A 25,237-nucleotide genomic window follows, 5' to 3' on the forward strand; every position below is an offset into this window, starting at 1 on the left:
TTTTGTGCATATCGTGTATTTATGGCATTCAATGAATATACTCTTGAATGTTTCTGTGGTTATCGTGCAATCATGTCAGTCCATGAAACCACATTTCATTTGAGAAATTTTGTCAAAACAGTTCATGTGCCTTGTCCTAAAACATAGTAGGGAAAGAAATTTGGAAGACTAAAGCCCTGCGCTCAATTCCTTTTGCTTCTTTAAGCCCTAGGTAAGAACATTTAGATCGATGTTGCAATCTTGTGTTTCATGTCAAACATATTCTTCGATTTCTGAAGGGGACATATCCAAGTTTCGCTCAAAAATAGAACAGTGAATATACATCTGTGCACCCAATTGCAGTTATTATTAAAAATATTAGAATATGTTTCTGCTCTTTGTTTTATCGATTTTTTCATTTTTATTTCTCATTTTTGAATCCGTAGAGAAAACAAGTGGCATCTGTGCATGCCTGATCCTAGATGGCACACAAACAAGGGTAGGGGGATTAGGTAAAATATGCAGCATTGTTCTTCAGGCAAATTGTTTGCACGGAACATAGTAGCAGGGGCTTTGGCAGAGTTCTGTTCGTCAAAGCAAAAGGTTTGGAATTTATACTTAGAGGTTGAAATGGAGCCCTACCGGAGGTTCACAAGATTTTTTTAGTTATAATTACACTCAAATCCATAAAACTCCTCTAATTTCTTTTTCTCCACATCTTTGAGTTCGTGTATGAGTTGTATAATATCTATCTCACTGATGCAACCTACTAAATTCTATTAGTTAGATCTAAACATTTGATCAATATCAAATTGACTTGAATTTAGCATTTGGCAGGGACTCCTGCTGCACGGCAGCTCTTGTTGAAATATAAACTATATAATTTAGTTATTCACTTGATTTGCATTCAAATCAGAATAACATTTAAGATACAAACTCACTCCAAATAGATGCCATTAAGCTTAAATTTCAGCACAACGGTATTAGGCACTTGCTTTATTGTAGAACAAACAAGCCGTTAGTATTAGGCACATGGATACTTTGGTCTCCTCCCGAGCAGTCCAAAGTGGTTCACTTGCGAAGTTACACAAATATACTTATTTTGTGGGCTCATTGCGTATCTCTGTAATTATGAGCAATAAATAATCAAAACACTAAGAAAGAAACTTGTTTTTGTAGTACTCAACAATACCCCTGAAAAGAAATGGCAACTCAGGGTTACCTGTATTTGTTTCCAATATGCGTAGATTGAAGTTCTATACAAGAGTTACTTGTAATTGTTACAACATCTGGGGGCATCAGACCCAACAAAATCTCAATTCTGGCATATCCAATGTGAATGCACCAATGAAAATATATTGTACAAAGAATTAAGTTGAGAGAGCTATTGCAGTAAGCAAGATGTAATTGATTGTTTGTAAGAATGTAACTCCATGCCCACAGACACTGGGGACGAGTTCTTTCTTTTTGGGAAGGCCACTTCGTAACTAGAAAAAATAGATGCTCTGTCTAAGCCAGAGTTAAATTTATCAAAACCTTAAAGATAGAAAACTTGTGTGGGACGACTGAAGAAACTTTGATTTTGTTAAAAGTGGGTTACAAGCATTCTGCCACTGTCCAGATCCCCTATCAAGCTTTTTAAAATAAGTCACATTGGCACAAACTGACTTTAAACTGACATGGCAGCTATATCTGTCAAAGAGTAGACAAACTCTTCTTTGTTGCTGTGGAAAAAAGCTCATGTCCCACAAAACGGTGTTCCACTTCCCATGTAAAGTAGAAGTGGGAGATCTTTGTTTAGTTTTAGCCCCAGAGGCATGTGGTGCAAGAGCACCTGAAATTGTGATGCTCTGTTTGTAGGGCTTATCTAAAGACTTTGTAATCATTCCATCTATCACAAGATCAACCTTTCGCTGTGATCTTGGTAAGATGGGATCCATTTTAACAACACGTAAAACCCTCTCCCCCTCTTCATTTAATCCAATAGATCGCCATCCTTCGGCAACCAACTCGATGATTTTTTTATCAGGTAGAATTCCCTCTGATTTCATTGTCAGGAGCAGCTCTTCAGCTTTCCAAGGCTGTTTAGCCTCATTATATCCCCATACGAGGGTACCAAATGTATCTAAAGTGGGAGCAACACCATTCTCAATCATTCTATTGTATATTCGCACTGCATCATCCATTTTGGCAGCACTACACCAGCCACTAATGACAGTGCTGAACATTACTACATTTGGAGATATTCCCATTTCCACCATTTCTAAAAGAAGGCCTTCAGCTTCAGCTGGCTTTTTCGCTCTAACATATCCTTTTGCAAGAATACAATACACATATAGATCTGGTTTTATTCCAGCTAACTGCATCTTCTCGAAGGTGGCTTTAGCATGCTCCAGTAAGCCTGCTGTGCTCCAAGCATTCATGATCGTGCTGAATGTTACCACATCTGGTTTCACTCCAAACTTTTTCATAATACCCAACACCTATTCAAAAGACAACATGGAATTACAAAGTCAATTAAGTTCACATATCATTTCATTAAAGAGTACTAAAGCCTAGCTACTCAACCTCCCATATAATGCAAGCTCAAATTCCCAGGTACATCTGCACCCAGTTGATATGGCCAACTTTTTTGTGTACAAGAGATATTACTATATTTCATGATGATAAATGTCATGACAAACTATTACCAAATGCAAACAAGTTCAGTCCCTTTCAATTGCATGATGCATCTACTAGAAAATTCATCTATTGCATTATATGTCAATTGTAAATCATTCATTTGCAAAAATTCTAGTTTATCAGAGTATTTTACGAGTATTATTATCATAATTTCAACTGGAAGAAACCCCGTGCATGTGCCAGACAACAGGACAAGAAAAAATTTAAATATGTAGCATATGGCCATTGAATGTCCTTTGAAATTCACAGCAAAATAATTATACAAAAATGATAAAAGAGAAGGAATCACCATTGTTAACTAAATGTAAAATGCCTTGTACAATATCAGAAAAGAGTCGTATAGTAATTGTAAAATATTTACAATATAGTTGAGAATGATGTATAAAATGAAACTAATTTTCTTGTGATAGAAATATGACAACCATGACAAGGAGTGCCTTTGGCATGACTATTGCTTTCCATTTTCCCAAGGTACAATCTTATATAAAATTGTTGATATAGGAAACATGATTGATATATAAGAATTAGGATTACCTCATCAACACCAGCAGGATGTAACATGTCTGCAAATCCTTTCACAAGAATATTGCAAGTAACTAAATTTGGAGGTACCCCTAGAGCTTTCATCTTGTACATAACTCTAATAGCATCATCAACCTTCCCTTGTTTGCAATAACCACTAACAATAATGCTAGAAGTGCGAACAGTTGGCCTCACAAATGCATTCTGCATCTCTGTAATTAACTCCTCTGCTTCTTGGGCTTGTCCACTTTTTGCATAAGCTTTAGCTAAAGTATTATAGGACACCGCGTCAGGTAGAACACCAGAGTTTTTCATCATGTGAATTACCTTTCGTGCTTCTCTTGGGTTGTTGTTTGCACACCAAGCATTGATGAGTATATTGTAGGTCCTAACATTAGGTTTTATACTTGTTGACTGAAGCATCAGCTGTAACACATTGCAGGCCTCTTCAGGCTGTCCCCGAATTCCATATCCTTTGATTATGGTGTTGAAGGTGGGTGTTGTTGGGGACATGCCACTTTTTTTCATTTTCCTCAGAATTTCCATTGCTTCTTCAATATCCCCAGCCTGACAGAAACCATTTATAATGGCATTATAAAGAATAACATCTGGCTTCATTCCATACCCTTCTATCTGAGATATGACTGATCTGAGCTCCATGTAAAGTTTCTGGGCAGTGAGAGCACTTACAAAGATTGTATAGGTAATCAGTGAGGGCCTGTGCCCCTCATTGATCAAGCTATCAAAAACAGATTTAACTTCTTCAACCTTCCCCATCTGTATCAACGATTTCATCATCTTTGTCCTGGAAAACACTAAGCGACATTGCCCTTCGTCTGAGTCATCAAAACATACAGCACAGACATTGCCATCTGGGCATTCTGAAGATGCGTGCCATTTGCTTTCACATTTGGGACATTGTAACTGCATAACAACAAAGCATTATAGCAAACATAAACAGAATATGATAGGTAGAGCTCTAGACATTAGTAAGGTTATACATTTCCAAGTTCATCAACCTTTAACTTTAAGGTTTATGTTTTGTGCCATATCAAAATGATTGTCCTAAATTGAACAACAATACCAAACGAATATCAACACACCCAAATTTGGTAGTTAATAGCAGGCATAACAAGAGTATGCCTGCATCCATGTGTTTTTCATAACATTTCTTTCCTGTTTTGAATCCGGGATTAGTAGCACAGAGAACTCAACAATGAAATCCTCATTGGAATAAATTTTGTCAACTTCAGATAAGTAGAGGGTTACCTTGCAAACTGACTGGTGCAAATAATTATGCTTTTCAGCCCTTCCCTTCCTATTAGCTGATACTCTTCTCCCTGTTGAAAGGCTGCTTGGTGCAATCTCCATAAGGGGATGGTTTTGAATAACAAATGAGGACATGAACATCTCAATTATAGTGCATCTAACAAGCTAGCTCGCTCTTCTGCATAAACGCAGAATTAAAAAATCTATCAATAAATACTGTATAGATTTACTCTTTTAACATTTCCATTTAAAATTTTCAAGAGCTGGTGATGAAAATAAGGGGAAAAGGTATACACAAAACCTCCAAAACACAGTTCTCTGCCCTTTCTGAATTCTAGTAGTCCGCATGATAAAAGAAGGGAAAATCCAGACAAAACCACTTCACCAAATGCTACGCAAATGGAGTTAGAAACTCAGAAAATCGACATTCACACTTAGGATCAAAGCTATGTCTGGGCAGTGGGCATTCGTTAAATTGGAAATATATAACTCTCTGAGTTTTTTTCATCAACATTTCAAATCAGATCATACTCCACAATCCACCAGGATGACTTGCATTGTATCCACTCTCTCTTTCTCCTTCTATTTAGTGAGCAAGTATCTGCCATCAATCAAATGTTATCTTCATCTTGAAAATAGATCGTGGAGCATGGTCTGGAATGTTGATTCAAAAACCTCACACGCAGTTAATAGCCAAAACCATTCTTGATCACTACTGCAGACTGGAAAGATTATGTCTATTACACAGTACAAATGTTATGTCTATTATGAAAAAAATATCCAAACACAGCAGACTTTGGAAGCAGCTTTCTCCTCGGTCTGTCAACACCTCACTTTTTTCTCTCAACAGCTTTACAGCAGTCTTCCATGTGTATTCTGCATTCCATAAAGGACTCTCTAGAATCTTTTCAGCTAATCTTTTAAAACTGACATCCTATCTTTGAGACAATATACATACCTTTTGCGCTGCCAAAATTACTCCTCCAATGCCCACTATGAGAAATGTAAATATATCTACTCATCACAGTATTATTTAATAAATGGGAAAATAAGCATAGTTCCATGGTGTCTCAGGATTGGGGGAACAAGTTTCAGGGACAGGGGGGCTAAGCCCCTAAATTTGGGAACACAAATATGTATATAACCAGAGCAGGGGGCAAGGGTTGGCGCCCCAGTAGGATTGCAGGGGTCTAGAAACAGCCCAAATTAAGGCCTTCAAGACCACTTGGAGCATATACGATTTTCATAATTTTATCACTATGTTTTCAACTTTTCTCCTACACCAAGTCCTCATTATTTCTGATCAAATCTTCATTCTTCAGAGAACTAATGGTCAATCTGAGGAGATTCTGACCACTCTAAATGATGAAGGCTAAGCAGTTGACGAGCTGGAGTCTGAGCTCAGCAATGGGAATGCCCAATAGGATAATCCTCACAAATTGATACTTAATAGGATAATAGCTTTCAGTTAAGCAGCATTGCACAACAATTGACAACTGTAAACATTGGGAAATTCCAGTGAAACTGTCAACAATTAGCTACGTGTATGGGCTGACTTCTTGTTCTCAACATAATGCACACAAACACATGAATCAAGAGAAATATAAATACATCCAATAAATAAAGTAACATGGTTAAGAGTCGCTATCACTAGATAGGAGTATATATCTCTCTTCACATATGTTTGCTCGAGGGTAAATCTATGCAGCAAATCATTATTTATCAATATATTTTATTATATGAACATTAAATTAAATGCTTCTGGATTTGGTATAGATATTTAGCATCATCCAAATAGCTTCAACTTTAAACACCATGGTTGATTCACAACCCATTGCAATCAATATCTCAATTCAGCAACAGGCAATCTAAGAATAGGATTTTGAACTGGTGAATCTCAGGGTTCAAATACTAATCCATGCTTACTAGAATACCCCAGCTCAAAGCTCAAAGTGACTGTGAGACCAATGGGGCCGGGCAACCTATACATTACAAACTATTTGCAGAAGAAATCACCATAACCATGCCAAATAGTACTATACAATAGTCTCATCTAAATAAGGTGAAAATGCAGTTGAATTGAGGGCATAATGAAGAACTTGTCTCTCAAGTACCTAGCACCCATGCAAGTTTCAGTTGCACTTACAATCTTAGAACCAAACAACATGCAAACAGATTCTTTATACATGTAAGATTAAAGACAAAACTCCTATCAAAGTCAATTCTGCTGTGATTCATTGGTGAATTTGACCAATGTTTTTACCACACAGCAGGGTTCCACTCCAGCTGGAGTCTGCCCCCTGAATGACATGTGAATGAAAGGGGAGAGTCTGCATCTAGGTCCTTGCCAGATTTCGAAGAATAGATACACATCAAACCTTGCATCGAAGATCAAACGAAGTCTTTAATGTGCAGTGCAGCCTGTCCAAAGCTGTGTTTTAAGATATTGCGGAGAATATAAAAAAGAACTAATTTGAGCAATGAATTTTTGGGTAAAAGTGTAACAGTACCTCTGATGAAACCTCCTCATTATATAGTAGCTACCAATGTTTGCTTTCTCTCAACTTCAAATGGTGGACAAGTCATTTGGAAACACCGGCAACAAATAGACTGACTGGTTGAATAAACTACGCAAAAGAACTAATTTGAGCAATGAATTTTTGGGTAAATGTGTAACACTACCTCTGATGAAACCTCCTCATTACCTAGTAGCTACCAAAGTTTTCTTTCGCTCAACTTTAAATGGTGGACAAGTCATTTGGAAACACAGGTAACAAATAGACTGACTGGTTGAATAAAATATGCAGGGGCTACCTTACAATCGGTTGCTAACTCATCTGTTTTGACATCTACTAGCAAAACATCAAAACAATCAATGCCCCTTTATAGCCTGTGCCTTCACATAAAAATTCAATCATGTCTGATGTAAAATGTGTTCATGGACCGACGCAGAAACAACTAATTTTGATAAAAACTATCTTGATACAAATGGTTTAAGGCAAGATTATTCCCCAAAAAACTCAAATCTGAAACATTCATTTTTTTATGCAAACTATAACAAGCATGCATTTCATATTGAGCACTGGCGCAGTACAAATATACGTTCAACTTTTTAAAAAAAGAAAATAGAGTACCGGAATTGAGGATTCTTACAGGTTTCTGGCATTGTACATTTATGGAGGGTGCTGAACCAATAGATATTGCCATGTCTTATGAGCTAGGATCTATCGTGAAGAGTCCCAACAAAAAGAGTATGAGAACTCTCCTTCATACGAAGCACAAATAAATGGTAGTCTGTACATGAATGTGGGCACGCAAAATTCAAAAATGGCGAGGTGATGCAGTATTATGTAATCATGAATTCTGTGTGGCTGCTCTCCAACTGTAATGCGTGTGCTTGTTAATTGGCCACACAATCTAAATCCACAGGCACACATTTTAATGGGAGTTTGTTTTACCATGTCTGCTCTAATGGTTCTTATTATCCAAAAGAAAGATAAGATGGGATTTTCTAGATTGATTTCCCCATATTGTAAAATTTGTATGCCCGTGTCTTTTTGTTATGTGGTTTAAGTTTTTTTTTTATTAGAATGTTTTTAATGTATGGTTATCTGGTTGTTTTAAACTTCATATGTATCTTTTTATATATATTAATATATTTCAGGTTATGAGTCTTTTATTAAAAAAAAAAATATAATTTATGAGGAATTGATTCATGACATCTTATATCATTGTTTTTATTATCATTTTTAAATAGTCATCTTTAGTTTGTAGATTTATTGTTTGTCACCTTAAATTAAATTTAGGATTGTGGACTAGATCATTAAACAAATTCAAATCTAAATTCTTCACTTTAAAATTTTAAGATTTAAATTCTTACCTTGTCAACTATTTCACTAGTTGTTATGAGCTAACTTAGTGCATAGAATGTTGAATTGTGTGCTTATTTTTGGTACTTAAGGACACCTATTTGCTCATTTAAAAATTATCTTAAATAATAGGCTGTGAAAAAAAAAATCTAGATTTAAAGGCTTAAAGGTGTGACCAAGGAGAACATCATTGCATTTTTCTACTTGTGACATCATCATTGGTCCCTTGCATGTTTCTTTTTGTATTCAATCATTTTGCTTAGTCGTAATCCCCAAAGATGCTAGTTGCTAGTTTGTTAAGGGTTTGACCAAGGAGAACATGACCCTCACAACCCAAAAAATTCTCCAAAAATGTTAGTTATTATGTGAAATCCATGTCCTAACACCAAATAGATATCAAAAATTAAAAATAAATCTTGAGAGGCCACATTCTACTAGATAGGCTAGAAAAGTTTTGGGTGAAAGGCTTTTTCCTAAAATCATGTGGCATATATGTGACACTAGAGTTTTGGCCAAAACCTGTTATGTCACAATCATAAAATAATTTTATTCTTTCGAAATTTTGAATTCAAAAAAACTTCAACTTTAACTCTAAATTTCTTCAACTAGGAGAACTTTCATGAAAATCTAAAAATACCCTTTTGTAGAGCTCAAAGCTTAAAATCCAATTTTGATTAGTTTTAATAAGATATTTTCAAAAAACATTGCAAGTAATTTTATATAATCAAACATGAGATTGATTAGAAATTGATTTTTTTTAAAAAATATTTTTAGAAGTTTAGAAAAATATAAGGTGACTAGATGAGGGCATCCTCTCCAAAACAATATAATTTATTTATTGAAAAGAAAAAAAATAGATAAAAGTTGTCATTAAATGAAAACTGTGACATTCTGGTAAGTTGGATTTTAAAACATTATTACAAAACAAATATCAATCAAATTTTGTTTTCATGCACTAGACATTACAATTATCTATTTGGAAAAAAATTAGGGAAAAATAAAATTATTCTCTTTTTTTAACTCAATCTCACTTTTTTTCTAAAATTTTCATCAATTCAAATTTTGCTCAAAAATTAAAAAAACAAACATCAAATTAGTTTTATTTTTTAAAAATTTCAAGCATAAACTTCATCGAGACTTTCAAATTTAATCAATTTACATAATTTTTAAATACAAAACATAAAGGCCACATTTATATAGTTGAAGTTGAACATTTTTGTTTGTGTTGGTCAATTCCTTGACAAAAGTGTGAAACGAATTTATGTTTTTACCATGAAAGTATGCATTTCTTCTTTGTCCATCTCTTAAGTCTTTGTGGAGTATCAGACTTTTCTATACCTCAATCTCATTCCTCGTTGGCAACAATGCAACAAACTGAGAGGGGGGCAAAGGGGTGAATCAGTTTGCTTTCAAATTCAACACAATTCAAACTTAAATTCAGATGAGATTATTAGCAATGAAGACATAAACCATCACTACATCAATAACACACATAACACCAAGATTTTTGATGTGGAAAACCCATAGTGGGAACCTACCCACAATGAGAATATACCCTATTAGCAATAAATGTAAATATTACAATAGGAAATGCACATGCATTCAAGCACACTACCTAGAGCTCACTGCTCAAATACAAGAAGGGCTACAAACTTGAGGAAGACTCACTATCTTACAAAGATTCAAACAACAATCAGGATTACATGAACTATGAAAAATAGCATATCCCAATGCCTGGTTACAGTTCCGGTTAAGCACAGATACTCGAACTCAGCTCTTTCCACTTCTGCACACTCTTTTGCACTTCTTTGATTTTCTTCTCTGTCAATGAAAGATCAAAACAATATTCACACGCGTAAATACATCTCACAATTGAATATTATATGTATTTATACAAATCAACAACTTTTATTTCAAGATCGGCTAAACGCTCAACACAAATTACAAAATAATAACCTCACATGCTATATCAACACATGCAGACCAAAACAATGTTAGCTAAGACATAGTCTAGAACCAAATCAATACCGCAAACATGTAACACCTCCAACAATTATACCTCGAACATCCGCAACATGCTACAATCACCAAGAATGTTGCATAACATGAAGAACACCACCAGACCAAGAAAATGATCAATAATGCGAACAACGATCAATGCGACCATCAACACGGATAGGACCTGATCTAGAAACATCCACAAGCAACATGAATCACCATAGTAACAACCACAACATTACCACTTACTAGAATAATCATCATCATCATCATCCTTATACTAAACCTCAAGAACATACATTGAACTAATTGTCAAACTGAAGGATTCACTTGCAGACTTCCAAATCACGAACCATCTGAATTGAGGATACAAACGAATGTACCAAACACTCTGCCAAATCCATAAACCAATATATAGCAATTTCAAAGCAATGCAGAGCACAAACCAGAATATTGAATAACATGAACATCCTCAGTACCAGATCACACAACTCGATCAAAATATTATGCGAATCACTGAAACTTTTGTTGAATCAACTAGAGATAAGCATCTCAAAACCCATTAAACCACAACATCTCAATTGCAACACACTGGTCAAACCAACTTATTTAATCTAGGTGCAACACTAGAACACATAGAAGAATATGTTGACATCATTGACAACACATCATTGCAACAAACTTTCCAACAATCTCCCCCTTTGACATTGATGGCAACATATGAATGTGAAAAACAATCAATGCAAAGAAAAAAATCAACAACCAACAATCTCCTCATAAGATTATACACACAACTCAACATACTCTCTCCCCATAGGGTTTTTCGTATGCTTCTCTCCCCCTTTGACATCAATAACAAAGGTACATACAACACAAATCTTGATTCTCTCCCCCTTTGATAAACACACAAATCTGAACATTTGAACCACAACACTGACTACTCCCCCTGAGTAGCAACCACACCCATCAATCTGGATCACAAGATATCTCTGTGAAGTCCATTAGACTGATGCAACTCCATGCATCTTAGTTCTCATCGGGAGGGGTAATCACCCCTAGCTTCTCTCTAAGATACTCCAATTTGACTTTTTTCTCATTCACCTCCTCTCTTAAGAAATTAAAGTTGATTGATATATGCTTTGTCTTGGAATGCAACACCAGATTCTTAGAGATAATGATAACACTTGAATTGTCACAGTATATAGCAGTAGGCTCATCGAAAGTAACTCTGATATCCTTCAATATCTGCTTCATCCAAATCACCTGAGTACATTTGCTAGTAGCAACAATGTATTCATCTTCTGCAGTAAACAAAGATATAACATTCTGCTTCTTACTTGCCCATGAAACCAACATCTTTCCCAAGAAAAATGTACCACTAGTAGTACTTTTTCTATCATCAACATCACTTGCCCAATCAACATCTGTAAAAGCACTTAAAGTGAAATCATCATCTCTAGGATACCACAAATCAAATTCAACTGTCCCTTTCAAATATCTGAAAATTATTTTCACAACAACAACATGAGATTCCTTAGGATCAACTTGAAATCTAGCAACAAGACACACATCATTCATAATATCAAGTCTAGTCATATTCAAACACAACAAACCACCAATCATAGATCTATATCTAGTTTGATTTGCCTTTGAATAATCATCATTCTTTATCAGCTTACATCTGGTCACCATAGGTGTACCAGCAAGCTTTGGATCATCTAAACCAAACTTTTTCAATAATTCTTTCACATATTTAGTTTGATATATGAAAATACCACCAAAGATAATGTCTTCAACAAAAACTTCAACAATTAAGATGTTATCGTTATCAATCTTGAAGTGCAGATTACTGTCAGAAGTACCTTTATTGAATTTAAGCTTCATTAAATACTTATCCAATCTAGCATACCAATCTCTTGAAGTTTTCTTCAATCCATACAATGTTAACCTGCAAACCATATCTTTCTGATCTATCAACTAAAAGCCATCTGGTTACTCAATGTAGACTTCTTCTTCCAACTCACCATTAAGAAAGGCCGACTTGACATCCATCTGATAAACTTTGAAATCTTTGTAAGCAGCATAAGTAAGAAACTGTAAAGCGGAAAATCGCGAGCGAACCCTAAGTGTTCCCTCCACCACTCCAAAGGGGAAAGGGGAGGTCACTTAGGATTGTCGGTTTTCACTTAGGAGAGACTTTACATTCAAAAGAGGGGTTGAAACCCACAAGATCCAATCCCACGCAATGTAAGATTGGATTCTAAATGAGTTTCAAGGGTTAAGACAGCAAGGCTACCCTCTTTTGTAAAGAATGTAGATAGAAGGATTAAGCTAGAAATGCATGAAAAGTGAGAAAGATTCACTTATAAACTGAGATAGGGATATAGGATGAAGCTGCGGACCTGGAATTAGCAGTAAAATGTCGAGACGGCGCTGTCCTGCAAATTTGAGCAAAAGTTGACGGGACGATGGCGCCCGGCGTGCACACGGTCCTCCGAAAAATCCGCAAAACGAAGGGGGATCTGTTCGTCTCTGCACAAGGATTCCAGATCTTCAATTTCAGTCGCGTACCTGCAACCTACACATAGAAAAGCGAAGACGATTGGGGGGTTAGGGATTAGGGGTTTGCCCTTAGGTCAAACCCCAGTTTTGGAATTAACCAAGAAATGAGAAATGCTGTAAATGTAAATGATTGTAAAACAAGTACTAGTACCTTGTTGTAAGAATGTTTGTATTCTTACATGCGAAGGTGTAGATGTTGTTGTATGTTGTATGTTGTATGTTGTATGTGATCTCCTCTTCAATGGTTGAATCCTTGTCTTGAATGCAACACTTAGCCTTGAATGGAGACTTAGAATGATCAATTGCTTGAAGGAATGCTTGAATGCTTAAATGCATCTTGTACACATATGTCCTTCCTTTTTCCCTCTTCCAAAATGGGAGAAGAAATGTAGTTTATATACTTGCCAATTAGGGTTGATAGACTGATTTTCCCGACCTTAGGCCGACCAGGAAAGATTATTTTCCAAATTGCAAACATAAAGACCCGAGGCCCCAAAAGAGACCAGGCCCAAAAATAGGGCTAGGGACCAGGGCGCTGGGCGCCATGGTCCTGAAGGACCAGGGCACTGGGCGCTCTGGTCCCACCTCCCAGGACAGCAGGGTGCAAGGAGGATTAGGCCAGGGTGCTGGGAAAAATGCAGTTTTTGATGTCGTGGACAGGTTTCGAGGTCTCCATTCAGGTTCCGTGTTGCGTCGCCATCGTGAAGACCGAAATGCAGTCAAAATTGCAAGTGTCGCAATCAGTCGAAATTGCAAGTGTCGCAATTTTAGGACGCTATAGAAACAATCTAACAACTTCAATTCTAGCTACTGGAGCAAAAGTCTCATCAAAATCAATACCTTCCATTTGAGAATAACCTTTACAAACAAGTCTAGCTTTATTCCTAACAACCTCACCTTGCTCATTCAATTTATTCAGAAACACCCACTTAGTTCCAATTACATTTTTATCCTTATGTTTGGGAACTAAAGTCCATGCATTATTCTTCTCAATCTGATTCAATTCTTCTTCCATATCTTTAATCCAATTTTCATCTTTACAAGCTTCATCAACATCCTTAGGTTCAATTTTAGAAATCAAGCAATACTCTTTAGTATCTATTCTCCTACTCATCACACCTCTATTCTTATCTCCAATTAATTGATTCTCTAAATTATTTAACCTTACATACCTGGGAGTCTTAGGATTTTCATGATTCTCAGACTCTTTAACTCTTTCTTTTGTGCTAGCACTTGCACCTTCATTCTTAGGCTTTTCCGGAGCATTCTGCATTGGTTCTGGGTTTGCACTTGCTTTCCTTTACCTGCAGTGACAATCTAATCATCTAAATCATATCTGGAGTATCTAGACTGATACTCATTTCCTTCATCAATCTTCACATTAGCACTTTCAACAATCTTCCTCATTCTCTTATTATAACATCGCTAGGATTTACTCTTAGTAGAATAACCAAGAAAGCCTCCTTCATCACTTCTAGCATCAAACTTCCCTAGATCTTCATCTCTTTTGATATAGCATTTACTGCCAAAAATTTTAAAATATCTAACTGTAGGAGCATGACCAAACCATAACTCATAAGGAGTCTTACCAGTATCACATTTGATATGAACTCGGTTCAAAGTGTATACAACAATACTCGCAGCTTCTCTCCAACAAATATGCAGAACATTTCCTTCAATCATCATTGTTCTAGCAACTTCCTAAACTGTCTTGTTTCTTCTTTCCACAATATCATTTTGTTGAGGGGTCCACAGAGCAGATAATTGTCTCTTCACCCCATGCTCATCATAAAAAGAATTGAACTCGCCAGAGGTAAATTCACCACCTCTGTTAGATCTTAGACACTTCAGCTTCATACCAGTCTCTATCTCAATCATAACTTTGAAAATCTTAAACTTCTCCAATGCTTTAAACTTCTCCCTTAAGAAAGTAACATGCGTCATCCTTGAATAATCATAATTAATCAGCAACATGAAATACTTGTGACTCTGCAAGCTTCTTACTCTATAGGGACCACACAAATCATTATGCACAAGATCCAATATCCCATTAGAAGTATATTGTTTACTTTTGAAAGAAACTCTTGTCTTATTACCTAATTAACATTCCTTACATACCGGATTAGAAGGGTTTACAATCTTAGGCAGATCTCTCAAAGCTTGAGTGGAACTTATCTTAACCATGCAATCAAAATTTACTTGACACATCCTTCTATGTCATAACCAACTTTCATCAACGTGGACAATCGAACAAATTTTACCACCAACATTCAAGTGAAATATATTACCTTTAGTCTTTGTGCTCGATGTAATTTCAGTTCTGAAGCTACTTAAGATCTTACATCTACCATCCTTGAATTGAAAATCATATCCCTTATCAATCATCTATCCTAAACTCAAAAGATTATTCTTTAGACCTTCAACATACAAGACATCATCAGTGTTATGCTTACCATCAAGAGAAATAACACCTCTACCATGGATTATGCCAACTTTGTCATCTCCAAACCTTACTACAACACCATCATACTTTTCCATACTCACAAATTTACTCTTATCACCTGTCATATGATGAGGGAAAGCACTGTCAATAACCCATTCATCTTTCTCTTCAACTATGGCAGCTAAAGCTTTCTCTTCAACAATTCAGCTAGTAGAATCGACAGTCACTGGATCATCTTCGTTGATAGTAATGAACACTTATTCATCTCTTCAATTTCCTTTCTCAGACTCATCATCTGTCACACCTTCATCAGTAGCGAAGTAACACTTTTTTTGATATTTAGGCTTATATGGCTTACATGGCTTCTTATGATTTCTATCTCTTTCCAAACACCTTGAGGCAAAATGTCCTATCTTATTGCATGAAAAACATTTAAAAGACAACTTTCCTTCATACTTACCGACACCTTTAGGCAATCTTCTAGCAATCAGGGCTTCAATCTCTTTAAGCTCTCTTTCATCTTCTTCAATCTCTCTCATCTCCTTCTCATATTTGTATACTCTTGTAGAAATTTCTCTCGAATCATATTTCTGCTTCCTAGATATAGTAGCTTTAAATGCAGATTCAGATTTTGGAGGGGCCTCACCAAATTCGCTCAATTCAAAAGTAGCAAGTTTACCAATTAGCATTTCTCTAGTCACATATGTCATAGTTCAGATCTCTTCAATAGCAACAACCTTATGCTTGTAAGTAGGAGGCAATGATATTGGCTCCTTGGCAACAATCTTAGGTTCTTCCAATACTCCACTAGCACATCTAATGTTCAATACAAGCTCATTCACTTTTTGCATAAAGGAAGTAATGTTCTAATCTTCACCCATCTTCAACATCTCATACTTTCCCTTCAAGCTTTGCAACTTAATAACTTTCACATGGCTATCACCTTCATAGAAAGTCTCTAGCTTCTTCGAGATCTCATGAGCAATTTGCAAATCCATCACATTAGTCATCTCAGAATCGGACAAGACACTCAACAATGCTTCCTCAACTCTAATATTGAATTCAGCTTCCTTAATCTCATATGGAGTGGTAGGACCATTTTGAGGATCATTATACACATTCTTAGTAATCATCCAATAGTCTTCACTGATGCATCTCAAATGAAATTCCATCTAATTCTTTTAGAGAGTGTTATTCATTCCATCAAATCACGGACTATCCTTCTTAAAAGCAAAGGTTTCCTTCTCAGATCTCCTCAAGTGATCAAGCTTCTTCCAGAAGATCTAGCTCTGATACCAATTGTTGGCAACAATGCAACAAACTAAAAGGGGCGAGGGTGAATCAGTTTGCTCTCAAATTCAACACAATTCAAACTTAAGTTTAGATCTAATTATTAGCAATGAAGACATAAACCATCTCCACATCAATAACACACAACACCAATATTTTAGACATGAAAAACTCAGCTAAGGGAAAAACCACGATGGGAACCTACCTACAATTAGATAATACTCTGTTAGGAGTAAATGTAAATATTACAATGGGGAATTCACATGCATTCAGGTGCACTACCTAGAGCTCACTGTTCAAATACAAGAAGGGCTACAACCCTAAGGAAGACTCACTATCTTACAAAGATTAGGGCAATAATCTAGATTACATGAACTGTGAAATACCATCTCCCAAAGCCTGGTTACAGTTCCGGTTAAGCACAGATACTCGAACTCAACTCTTTCCACTTCTTCACACTCTTTTACACTTCTTCACTTTTCTCCTTTGCCACTAAAAGATCAAAACAATATTCGCACATGCAGATACATCTCACAAATGAATACTACATGTATTTATAAAAATCATCAACCTATATTTTAAGGTCGGCTAAACCCTCAACACAAATTGCAAAATAATAACCTCACATGCTATATCAACACATGCAGACCAAAACAATGTCGGCTAAGACATAGTCTGGACCCAAATCAATACCGCAAACACACAACACCTCCAACAATTATTCCTCAAACATCTGCCACATGCCACAATCACCAAGAATGTCGCATAACACAAAGAACACCACTAGATCAAGAAAATGATCAATAACGCACACAATGACCAATGCAAATCATCAACACAGATAGGACCTGATCTAGAAAAATCCACAAGCAACGTGAATCAACAGAGCAACAACCGCAACATCACCACTTACTAGAATCATCATCATCATTATACTGAACCTCAAGAACATACACTGAACTGACTGTCAAACTAAAGGATTCACTTGCGGACTTTCAAATCATGAACCATCTAAATTGAGAGCACATATGAATGTCCCAAACACTCTGCCAAATCCACAAACTAAGATATAGCCATTCTGGAGCAATGCGAAGCACAAACCAGAATATCGAATAACACAAACATCCTCAATACTGGATCACACAAATCGATCAAAATATCATGCGGACCACTAAAACTTATGTTGAATCAACTAGAGATGGGCATCTCAAAACCCATTAAATTGCAACAGTTCAACTCCAACACACTGGTCAAACCAACTTATTTAATCTGACTACAACACTGGAACACACAGAAGAATATGTTGACATCAATGACAACACATCATTGTATTCCTAGCATGTGGTATGAGTTCTCATTGATCCCTAAATCTTGATATCCTATAATTATCTTAAATCCTTTATACTGAGATCTCACTTTCAACCTTCTCTTATTTAGGCACCTTTTCCCATCCCTAAAATGCTAAAAATCTATTGCTCCTTTGTTAACATCTGTTAGAGTCAAACTTTCAACATTTCCACTTTCCCCTTCCCTCATCCCTTTTGCATGACTTCCTACCCACTCTCGATTCTTTGATGCTCTAATACTTGGCATATAGTATGAGTTTCTTCTAACCCATGTTGTTAGCCTAAAATACCCACCATTTCTTGTTGTAGCTCCTGCCTATCCTCCTAAATGACCCAAATCTTTATTAATGACCCAACATCCAAAAATCATCATTATATATGTTGGTATACATTCAAAGCAGGAAATTAATGCTCAACCCATACCATGGTTATTATTACAAAGCCCTATAATTGATACACCATCTCCAAGCCACTATTTCAACATTTTTTTAGGCTCTTTCTTTATCGTTGCACAATAATTCACATGACATTAATATTTGAAGGTATGGATCTCAAATGGGATAATTTGTTACATAACATTTACCATGATGCAGATAAGAGCATGGGGAGTATTTGTAAAATCAAAGTCATGCACTATTTCCTTCACTACTTGATTTCCCATGTGGCTAATCTATTTATGTAATTCATTTATTCAAGCAAGTGGTTGGTTGTTTTGGGTTTTCTATAGCTATAGTATATAATATTCTAGGGTTTCAATGTTTATAATTTATCCCCCATTAAAGTTGCTTATTGGGTTACAAGAGGTAGCTACTACAAAATAAAATTAGGTAAATAATTGTCTCCTTGACTAGTTGTATTTTGGATTATTTATATATTGAAAGGTGTGACAAAGCCACTTCTTGTAAACTTCCTTCCACCATTTTTGATGGCATGCCTATAATGGGTATTTAAAAATGTTATATCATATATATCTATTGTGTACTTAGTAATGCAATGATTTCTTACCTATTGTAGATTAAAATTAGTGAGCCAAAGAAGTATTATTAAGCATAAGTGTTTATTTTATAGTATACCTTTATTGTTATTTATAGTTTTTTTCTTGTTATGGTTTGTTATAATTGTATTGCCCAATAAGGAACCAATTAGTAGGAGTCATTACCTTTCACACCCATTATAATCATCAAACTCATTCACTAATAGTATAACAAGCATATTGATATACTAGTGTTTATAATTCAATATTGCAACTAGGTATAAATACAAAGTGAAATGAATGCTATATTGTTAGCAAATCATTTACAACATATTTATGCTCTTGTAATGTTTTTTTCTTGTAATGTGTGTGTGTGTGTGTGTGTGTGTGTGTGTGTGTGTGTGTGTGTGTGAGAGAGAGAGAGAGAGAGAGAGAGAGAGAGAGAGAGAGAGAGAGAGAGAGAGAGAGAGAGAGGTTATTATAACTAGTTGAATTCTGCTTAGTGGCACACATTAGTGATGTTTATTTTGTTTATTTTAGTGTCTATTTAGACATACCTCTAGGAATACCCTCCTAGTTTTAAGCTAAGCCAAAAGAGTAGGAGAGATTATCTATTGTCGTATTTTAACCTTTAACTGGTTTGAGTCTATTGATGAGCCTCTATTCACCCTCTTGAAGACAACCCTTGGCCTTAAAGGTGGAGAAAAGTTCTAGGATTTGGGATAAGTGTTTTGGGATCTAACATTTTTGGCATCATTGTGAAGATCTTGTTTGTAGCTATGTGTGTGCTTCATATTTAAACCTCCTCTAAAGTGATGAGTGTTGAATTTAATGAAAAGTTTGGCTTAGCAACATTAAAGGGACCTAAAAGAAGATAAAAAATTGGATAGAAGAAAAAGAATGCAATTCAGTATACACAAGAAGGTATTCCAACCCATGTAAAAAATTAGGACACTAGATAGAAAATCAAAGATGGCAGTGACTTTTTTTGGACCAAGACATAGATGATAGGTGGGTGACTGCATAGAAATGGGGAACCAAAAGGGGTCTTTAAGTGATTACTTTTTTTTTATTAGGAAAAAATGATCTTGGAGGAGAAATCGAAGACTATTACACTTAAAATTTGAAGACATGACAAGAACAAGAATCATAGTGCTTTGAATCTACTTTTTGAGCTATTAATTTGTTTTGAAAATGGTGGAGATTAAGGGGTTCAAATAGTAGGATCACACTAAATTCTTGTATTTTTTTCAATAAAACCATATCATAATGTCTTGTGTGCTCCCAATAAAATTTAAGAAAAATAGTATTTCAAAAAATTATTTGGTGAGAAATCAGCTAACACCATGTGGTTTATATTTGAATTTTTTTAATGAATATATAGTATGCAATGGACTACATTGCACCCAGAGGACTGCAACATGCCATCCTAGTGTCCCTTTAGTGCACTGGTGATGTAGATAGAAGAGACCTCTCACAAAAAATAAAATCGATGTAAATAGAAAACTCTCTATTGGACATACAATGTTATTCAAAAATTGCTTCAAACAACATAAAAAATTTGTAAAGAATAATGAAATTTTCTCTCACCAAACCACTTGAATTGATATGACATCAAAGCATAATTGAAATTACATTGATATGATAGCCATAAAGGTTGATGAAAATCATTACAAAAATGATATAAAATTGACACAATCATTTTACAAATTTGATGTAAAACTGATCTACAACAACAACCTTACATAAACTTCAAATATGAATGTAAACTATGAGATTGTTTGCAACTTTGAGCTTGTTTGCTTCACATAAACACCTACAATTTTGAGTATAATAACAAAACCACATATAAGAAGAAACTACAAAAACAAAACCACCTTCTAATTTGATTTCAACCTTCTTTCCTTCTACACCTTCAAATTTACAAACTCTTAAGAAAATGAAAGAATTAGATTTTATTCATCAAAAAGATCTATAAAATGGCTTTGAATGAGCATTAAATGACCCCAGAAAGGCTACTCCCAAACCCAAAAGGATTCATATTTTTAATTTGGAAATTGAGTTTCTTAGACCACCATCTAGGAATATGCCAATATTAACAGTCCAACTTTGTCATTATCTCCACTCAGTTGACTCCTAAAATAGTTAAGACATGAAATCCAACTTGGGTGCCCATTTTGACATTAATGAACTATCATAGTTTATAACTCTTGGAATCTTGTCAGAATGCATTAAATGCATGCCATTCCATGTAGGTTGGGTCTCTTCGAAATCCAACACCTACGTTGACCAATTTGAAATATTTGACATTGTAAATGCCAACAAATGCATCCAAATTTACACAAAGTTTTAACATATGGTGCTAACAAAAATATCTAAAAATAAATTGGCCTTTATTACCGAAACATTCAAACTACAATATTTATTCACATAAACTATGAAAAATAGAAATGAATCATATGTTTTATTGATGAGGATAGCCCCTACACCGTGGATGCTCCTACATCAACTAGTGCCCTGACAAGGTGCCATAGTCCCTTGTTGGCACCTTTGTCTAGTGGTCTTTTCTGGCAAGGTTTTTGGAGCCTCAGAAGGGTAATTTGACCTCATCAAAGTTGTCATTAGAGCTTGGAGATTCAATGGAACCTCTAAGGTGATCTTAGCAAGTTATTAATAAGCTTTAGGAGTGTTTGTGTCCAGTGGAAGTTGATCATCACATCTAGGACTGAGTAGAAATTCCAGTTTGACTGAGTGAAGTCTTGAAGCTTCTTGTGAAGCTAAAGTGGGAGAGATAAACTCAAAATACTTAAAATGCATAGAAGATTCAACTATTTTATCACATAGGGGGACTTTCCAAAAGGGATTTGTTTGTGTTAGCATGCTAATAGAATTTTGTTGTTTTTCATCAATGACAAAGGGGGATATTGTTGAACATATGTTGTCATTGATGTCAAAGGTGTGTCAAAGATGTGACAGAGGAGTTAGTAGATTGTGAGGAGCTCACCATGAGGTCGAATCCACATGTAATTGTATAGCCACAACTATTATAATATCTATGTCTAAGAAATCTGTGTATTCAGTTTAAAGCCTTGCAATTAATATCGTTGTATTTTGGTATGATTGGTGTCTCACTTGTTGAGTTGGTGCTCTGATCTTGGAGTAAGGGATTTTTGTCTCTTGTAGGTTGGTTCCTACTTTATATTGTAAGTGATCAATTTTTTGTGTGGCTGGATTTAGGCAGGAGATCAAAGAAGATATTCTCATCACGATTTTTACCATTTTGGGTTTCCACGTAAATCTTGTGTTCATTGTATGTGTGATTTTGTGTTGGTTAATTGCTTTATCTTTAAGGAAAAAATATTAAATATGTAATGGATGGAAAATTGGGATTTAGGGTTTCACTAAGTAAATCCACTAAATAGCCCAATTAACCCAATTATATTGAAAGAGCATTGAACCCAATAGATCTAGGCTTAATCCCAATGGGGAAAGGTTTGAGATTTTGATTGAATTCAACTAGTTTGTATTGGTTATTCTCTTATTTATTTGGATTTGTAATTGGGAAATTACGATAAAAAAATAAATTATTGAAGTAAACTGGTAGAAGCAGTAAGCTACAGATATCCCATTGAGCCACAAATTTGGATCTCGAAAAAAGGAGATGTTTAGAACCTACTCTTAGAAGTTCGGCTTGATTTTTTAAGGCGAGGTAGTACAGATTTTCCTTGGTCCTTTGAATTTTTTATCATCGAAAGCTAAACCTATTCGTCACTATTGACTCTTCCATAATTTATGAGTACAACTCTACACCTATTTCCTACACATAGAATGAAAGGGAAATATGTTGGGAATAGGGGTTTGCCTTAGGTTAAAACCTTGATTTTGAAATTAGCCATGAAATTGAATTAAAAAATGTAATGAAAGACTATAATAAAATACGCCTCTTTTGAGGGAAAGACTGAATCTAAAATATAATGCTTAAAACAACAATATTTACCTTGATGAAGTTTTGTTCAATCTTCAATCAAATATTTTAGGGTTTCATGTAGGATGTCTTCCTTAAACATTGATCATAGATTCCATCTTCAATACTTGAACTTGAATTCACTTATGCTTCAATGCTTGATGGATGATTGATTGCATGCTCACTTGAATTCAATTTTGTGAAGTGTAATTGAGATATTATAAGTCATTAGGTTTCAAATGAGATGGAGGGGTAGACCTCCTTTTATACTTGTTTATCTAAAAATCAAATTGAATTTCTGAAACAAGTTAACGTGGGATCCAAATTCCTACTCATTTGTGATGACCATTGTGAGGCCCCATTTTAGGACCCGATTAAGAGGATTGGGGTGTGGTACGCCCTAGTCCTGATTTAGGAACAAGGCATGGGTCATCTTGGTCCTGAAAATTGAGACTCCATAATGGGGGGAAGATAGGGAAGATATGATAGTTCTGATACTTAATGTTAAGTATAGATGCCAAGCTAATAAGATGAGAGGGGGGGTGATTCATACAAACTTAATCTTCCATAAAAACATCAGATTCAACCTTGGTAACATATACTTCAGTGATATAACCAAAACTGCTAAACATGCAAACTCAAAAGCATATAAACATCATAACACTCATAACACCAGATTTAATGTGGAAACCCAAATAGGGAAAAACCACTGTGGGATTTCAGACCCACTAAGAAATATACTCTTCTAGAGTATGCTCGGTTAAAAGCAAATCATGTTAAAGATTACAAACACATTGCTAGATGTGACCCGATTAAGGAATTTCCCTCAGATCTGTTAGGATCTTCACCTTGTTAGAGGTGACCTTGTTAAAGGATTTCAAACACTCAATCAGAATGTCACCTTGCTAGAGGGTTTTACAAATAAGACTGTTAAGTCCACTCAGTTAAGAAATTTTCTGTCACTTCACAAAATAACAATAATAAAAATCTATCTGCAACTTCACATCTAAAATGCTAAAGCAGATTCTTATTTTCTCAATACAATCTAGGACTTATCTTTTCCATTTGCTGGGCTCTATACTCTGTTATTCAAACAGGTCTTCAAGCTTCTGTGCTCGGTAATCACTATGTAGCATCCCTGTGCATACACTTGCCCACATACATTGTTTATCAACAATTCCTTATTTATAAACAGTTTGCCAATCGCTTAATCTCCTTGATCACATATCCCATGATCAATCATAGCCATCAGATCTTCAAATTTGACCAGGTTCAATGCATTCTTTGATCTGAAAAATGTTTTACCCCACCTTGGAACTTGCATACATTTCTTGGAACTTGTGCTAGGGTAATGCGGTTCAATCTGCATTGTAGATCTTCCTATCAATTTTCCTTTGCCATAGATTCTTTAACAAACTTCATGCATGACATACCAATCATTTAATCAGTTCCAGCTCATCAGCTTCCTTCATTAAATAACGCATGTAATCATTTAATGCATTATGTTACAGCTCGGTTACAACTCGATAAATACTAAACTTCACTCGGTAGACATTCTACCTTCATTAACCGATAGCGATAACCTTACGGTTTACCGACTAGGTTCCTTAGGGTTTACTGACTAGGTTCTTTGCTCGGTAACATAGTATTGTATTAACCTTACAATTAACAATATATGTAGGATATCAAAACAATCTAAACATCATGATCTCATCATTGTCTAACTCGATAATAGTTGCCCATTGAATAACTTATTTCTCTCCTTATTCATCACATTTTTTCTATGTCTTTTACCGACATCTTTATACTCATCAAATCATACTTCTTAAGATATGGCAACATCATACTGAATTAGAAAATCAATTTCTTGACATCAATGACAAAATAATAATATTAAGACAGTAAACATCCTTAATCAGTTATATCCATAATCATCAACAACCTTCTCAATATCCTTATTGAAATGCCAACAATCTCCCTTTGTCTGTTATAATGCCAACAATCTCCCCCTTTGGCATTGATAGAAAAACCAATTGATTTGACCTAAATGATTCAGATTCAGATTGTTGTGATTCTGAAATGCTGAAATGCTCTCCCCCTGTCATCAGTCTTCTCCCCCATACATCAATCTTCTCCTTTTTCCTTCAGTCTTCTCCTCTTTTCTTCAGTCTTCTCCCCCTTTGACAAAAATGCCAAAAAGTAAAGAACTAAAACATAATTTCTTCCTGTATGAAGTGAATTTCTGCTGTTATGTATCAACTTAGTCTCAGTCAGAGCATTTTGTCTTCAATTCTGGTTCCCTGTATTGTTTCCTCCACACCTTTAGAAAACCTCCTAAAG

At 35.4% G+C, this 25,237-nt stretch overlaps 1 protein-coding gene across 3 annotated transcripts; it reads right to left on the reverse strand.

The window, feature by feature from the left end:
- Positions 1-1,174: 1,174 nt before the first annotated feature.
- Positions 1,175-7,951, reverse strand: LOC131064995 (pentatricopeptide repeat-containing protein At5g25630). Of its 3 annotated transcripts, XM_057999359.2 has the most exons (5): positions 7,606-7,951; positions 4,453-4,630; positions 3,874-4,107; positions 3,196-3,750; positions 1,175-2,462 (listed from the first exon to the last, which is right to left on the reverse strand). In XM_057999359.2, exons 2-5 carry the CDS (start codon positions 4,591-4,593, stop codon positions 1,509-1,511), a joined length of 1,884 nt encoding a protein of 627 aa, XP_057855342.2. In that variant the 5' UTR covers positions 4,594-4,630; positions 7,606-7,951; the 3' UTR covers positions 1,175-1,508. The 3 variants fall into 3 exon arrangements, with proteins under 3 accessions (XP_057855342.2, XP_057855340.2, XP_057855341.2); XM_057999357.2 differs by having other exon boundaries at positions 3,196-4,107; positions 7,606-7,949; XM_057999358.2 differs by lacking the exon at positions 4,453-4,630 and having other exon boundaries at positions 3,196-4,107; positions 7,606-7,949.
- Between the last annotated feature and the right edge of the window lie 17,286 nt (positions 7,952-25,237).

This window comes from Cryptomeria japonica, chromosome 6, assembly GCF_030272615.1.
Source record: "Cryptomeria japonica chromosome 6, Sugi_1.0, whole genome shotgun sequence".
In the NCBI taxonomy this organism is placed as follows: Eukaryota; Viridiplantae; Streptophyta; class Pinopsida; order Cupressales; family Cupressaceae; genus Cryptomeria; species Cryptomeria japonica.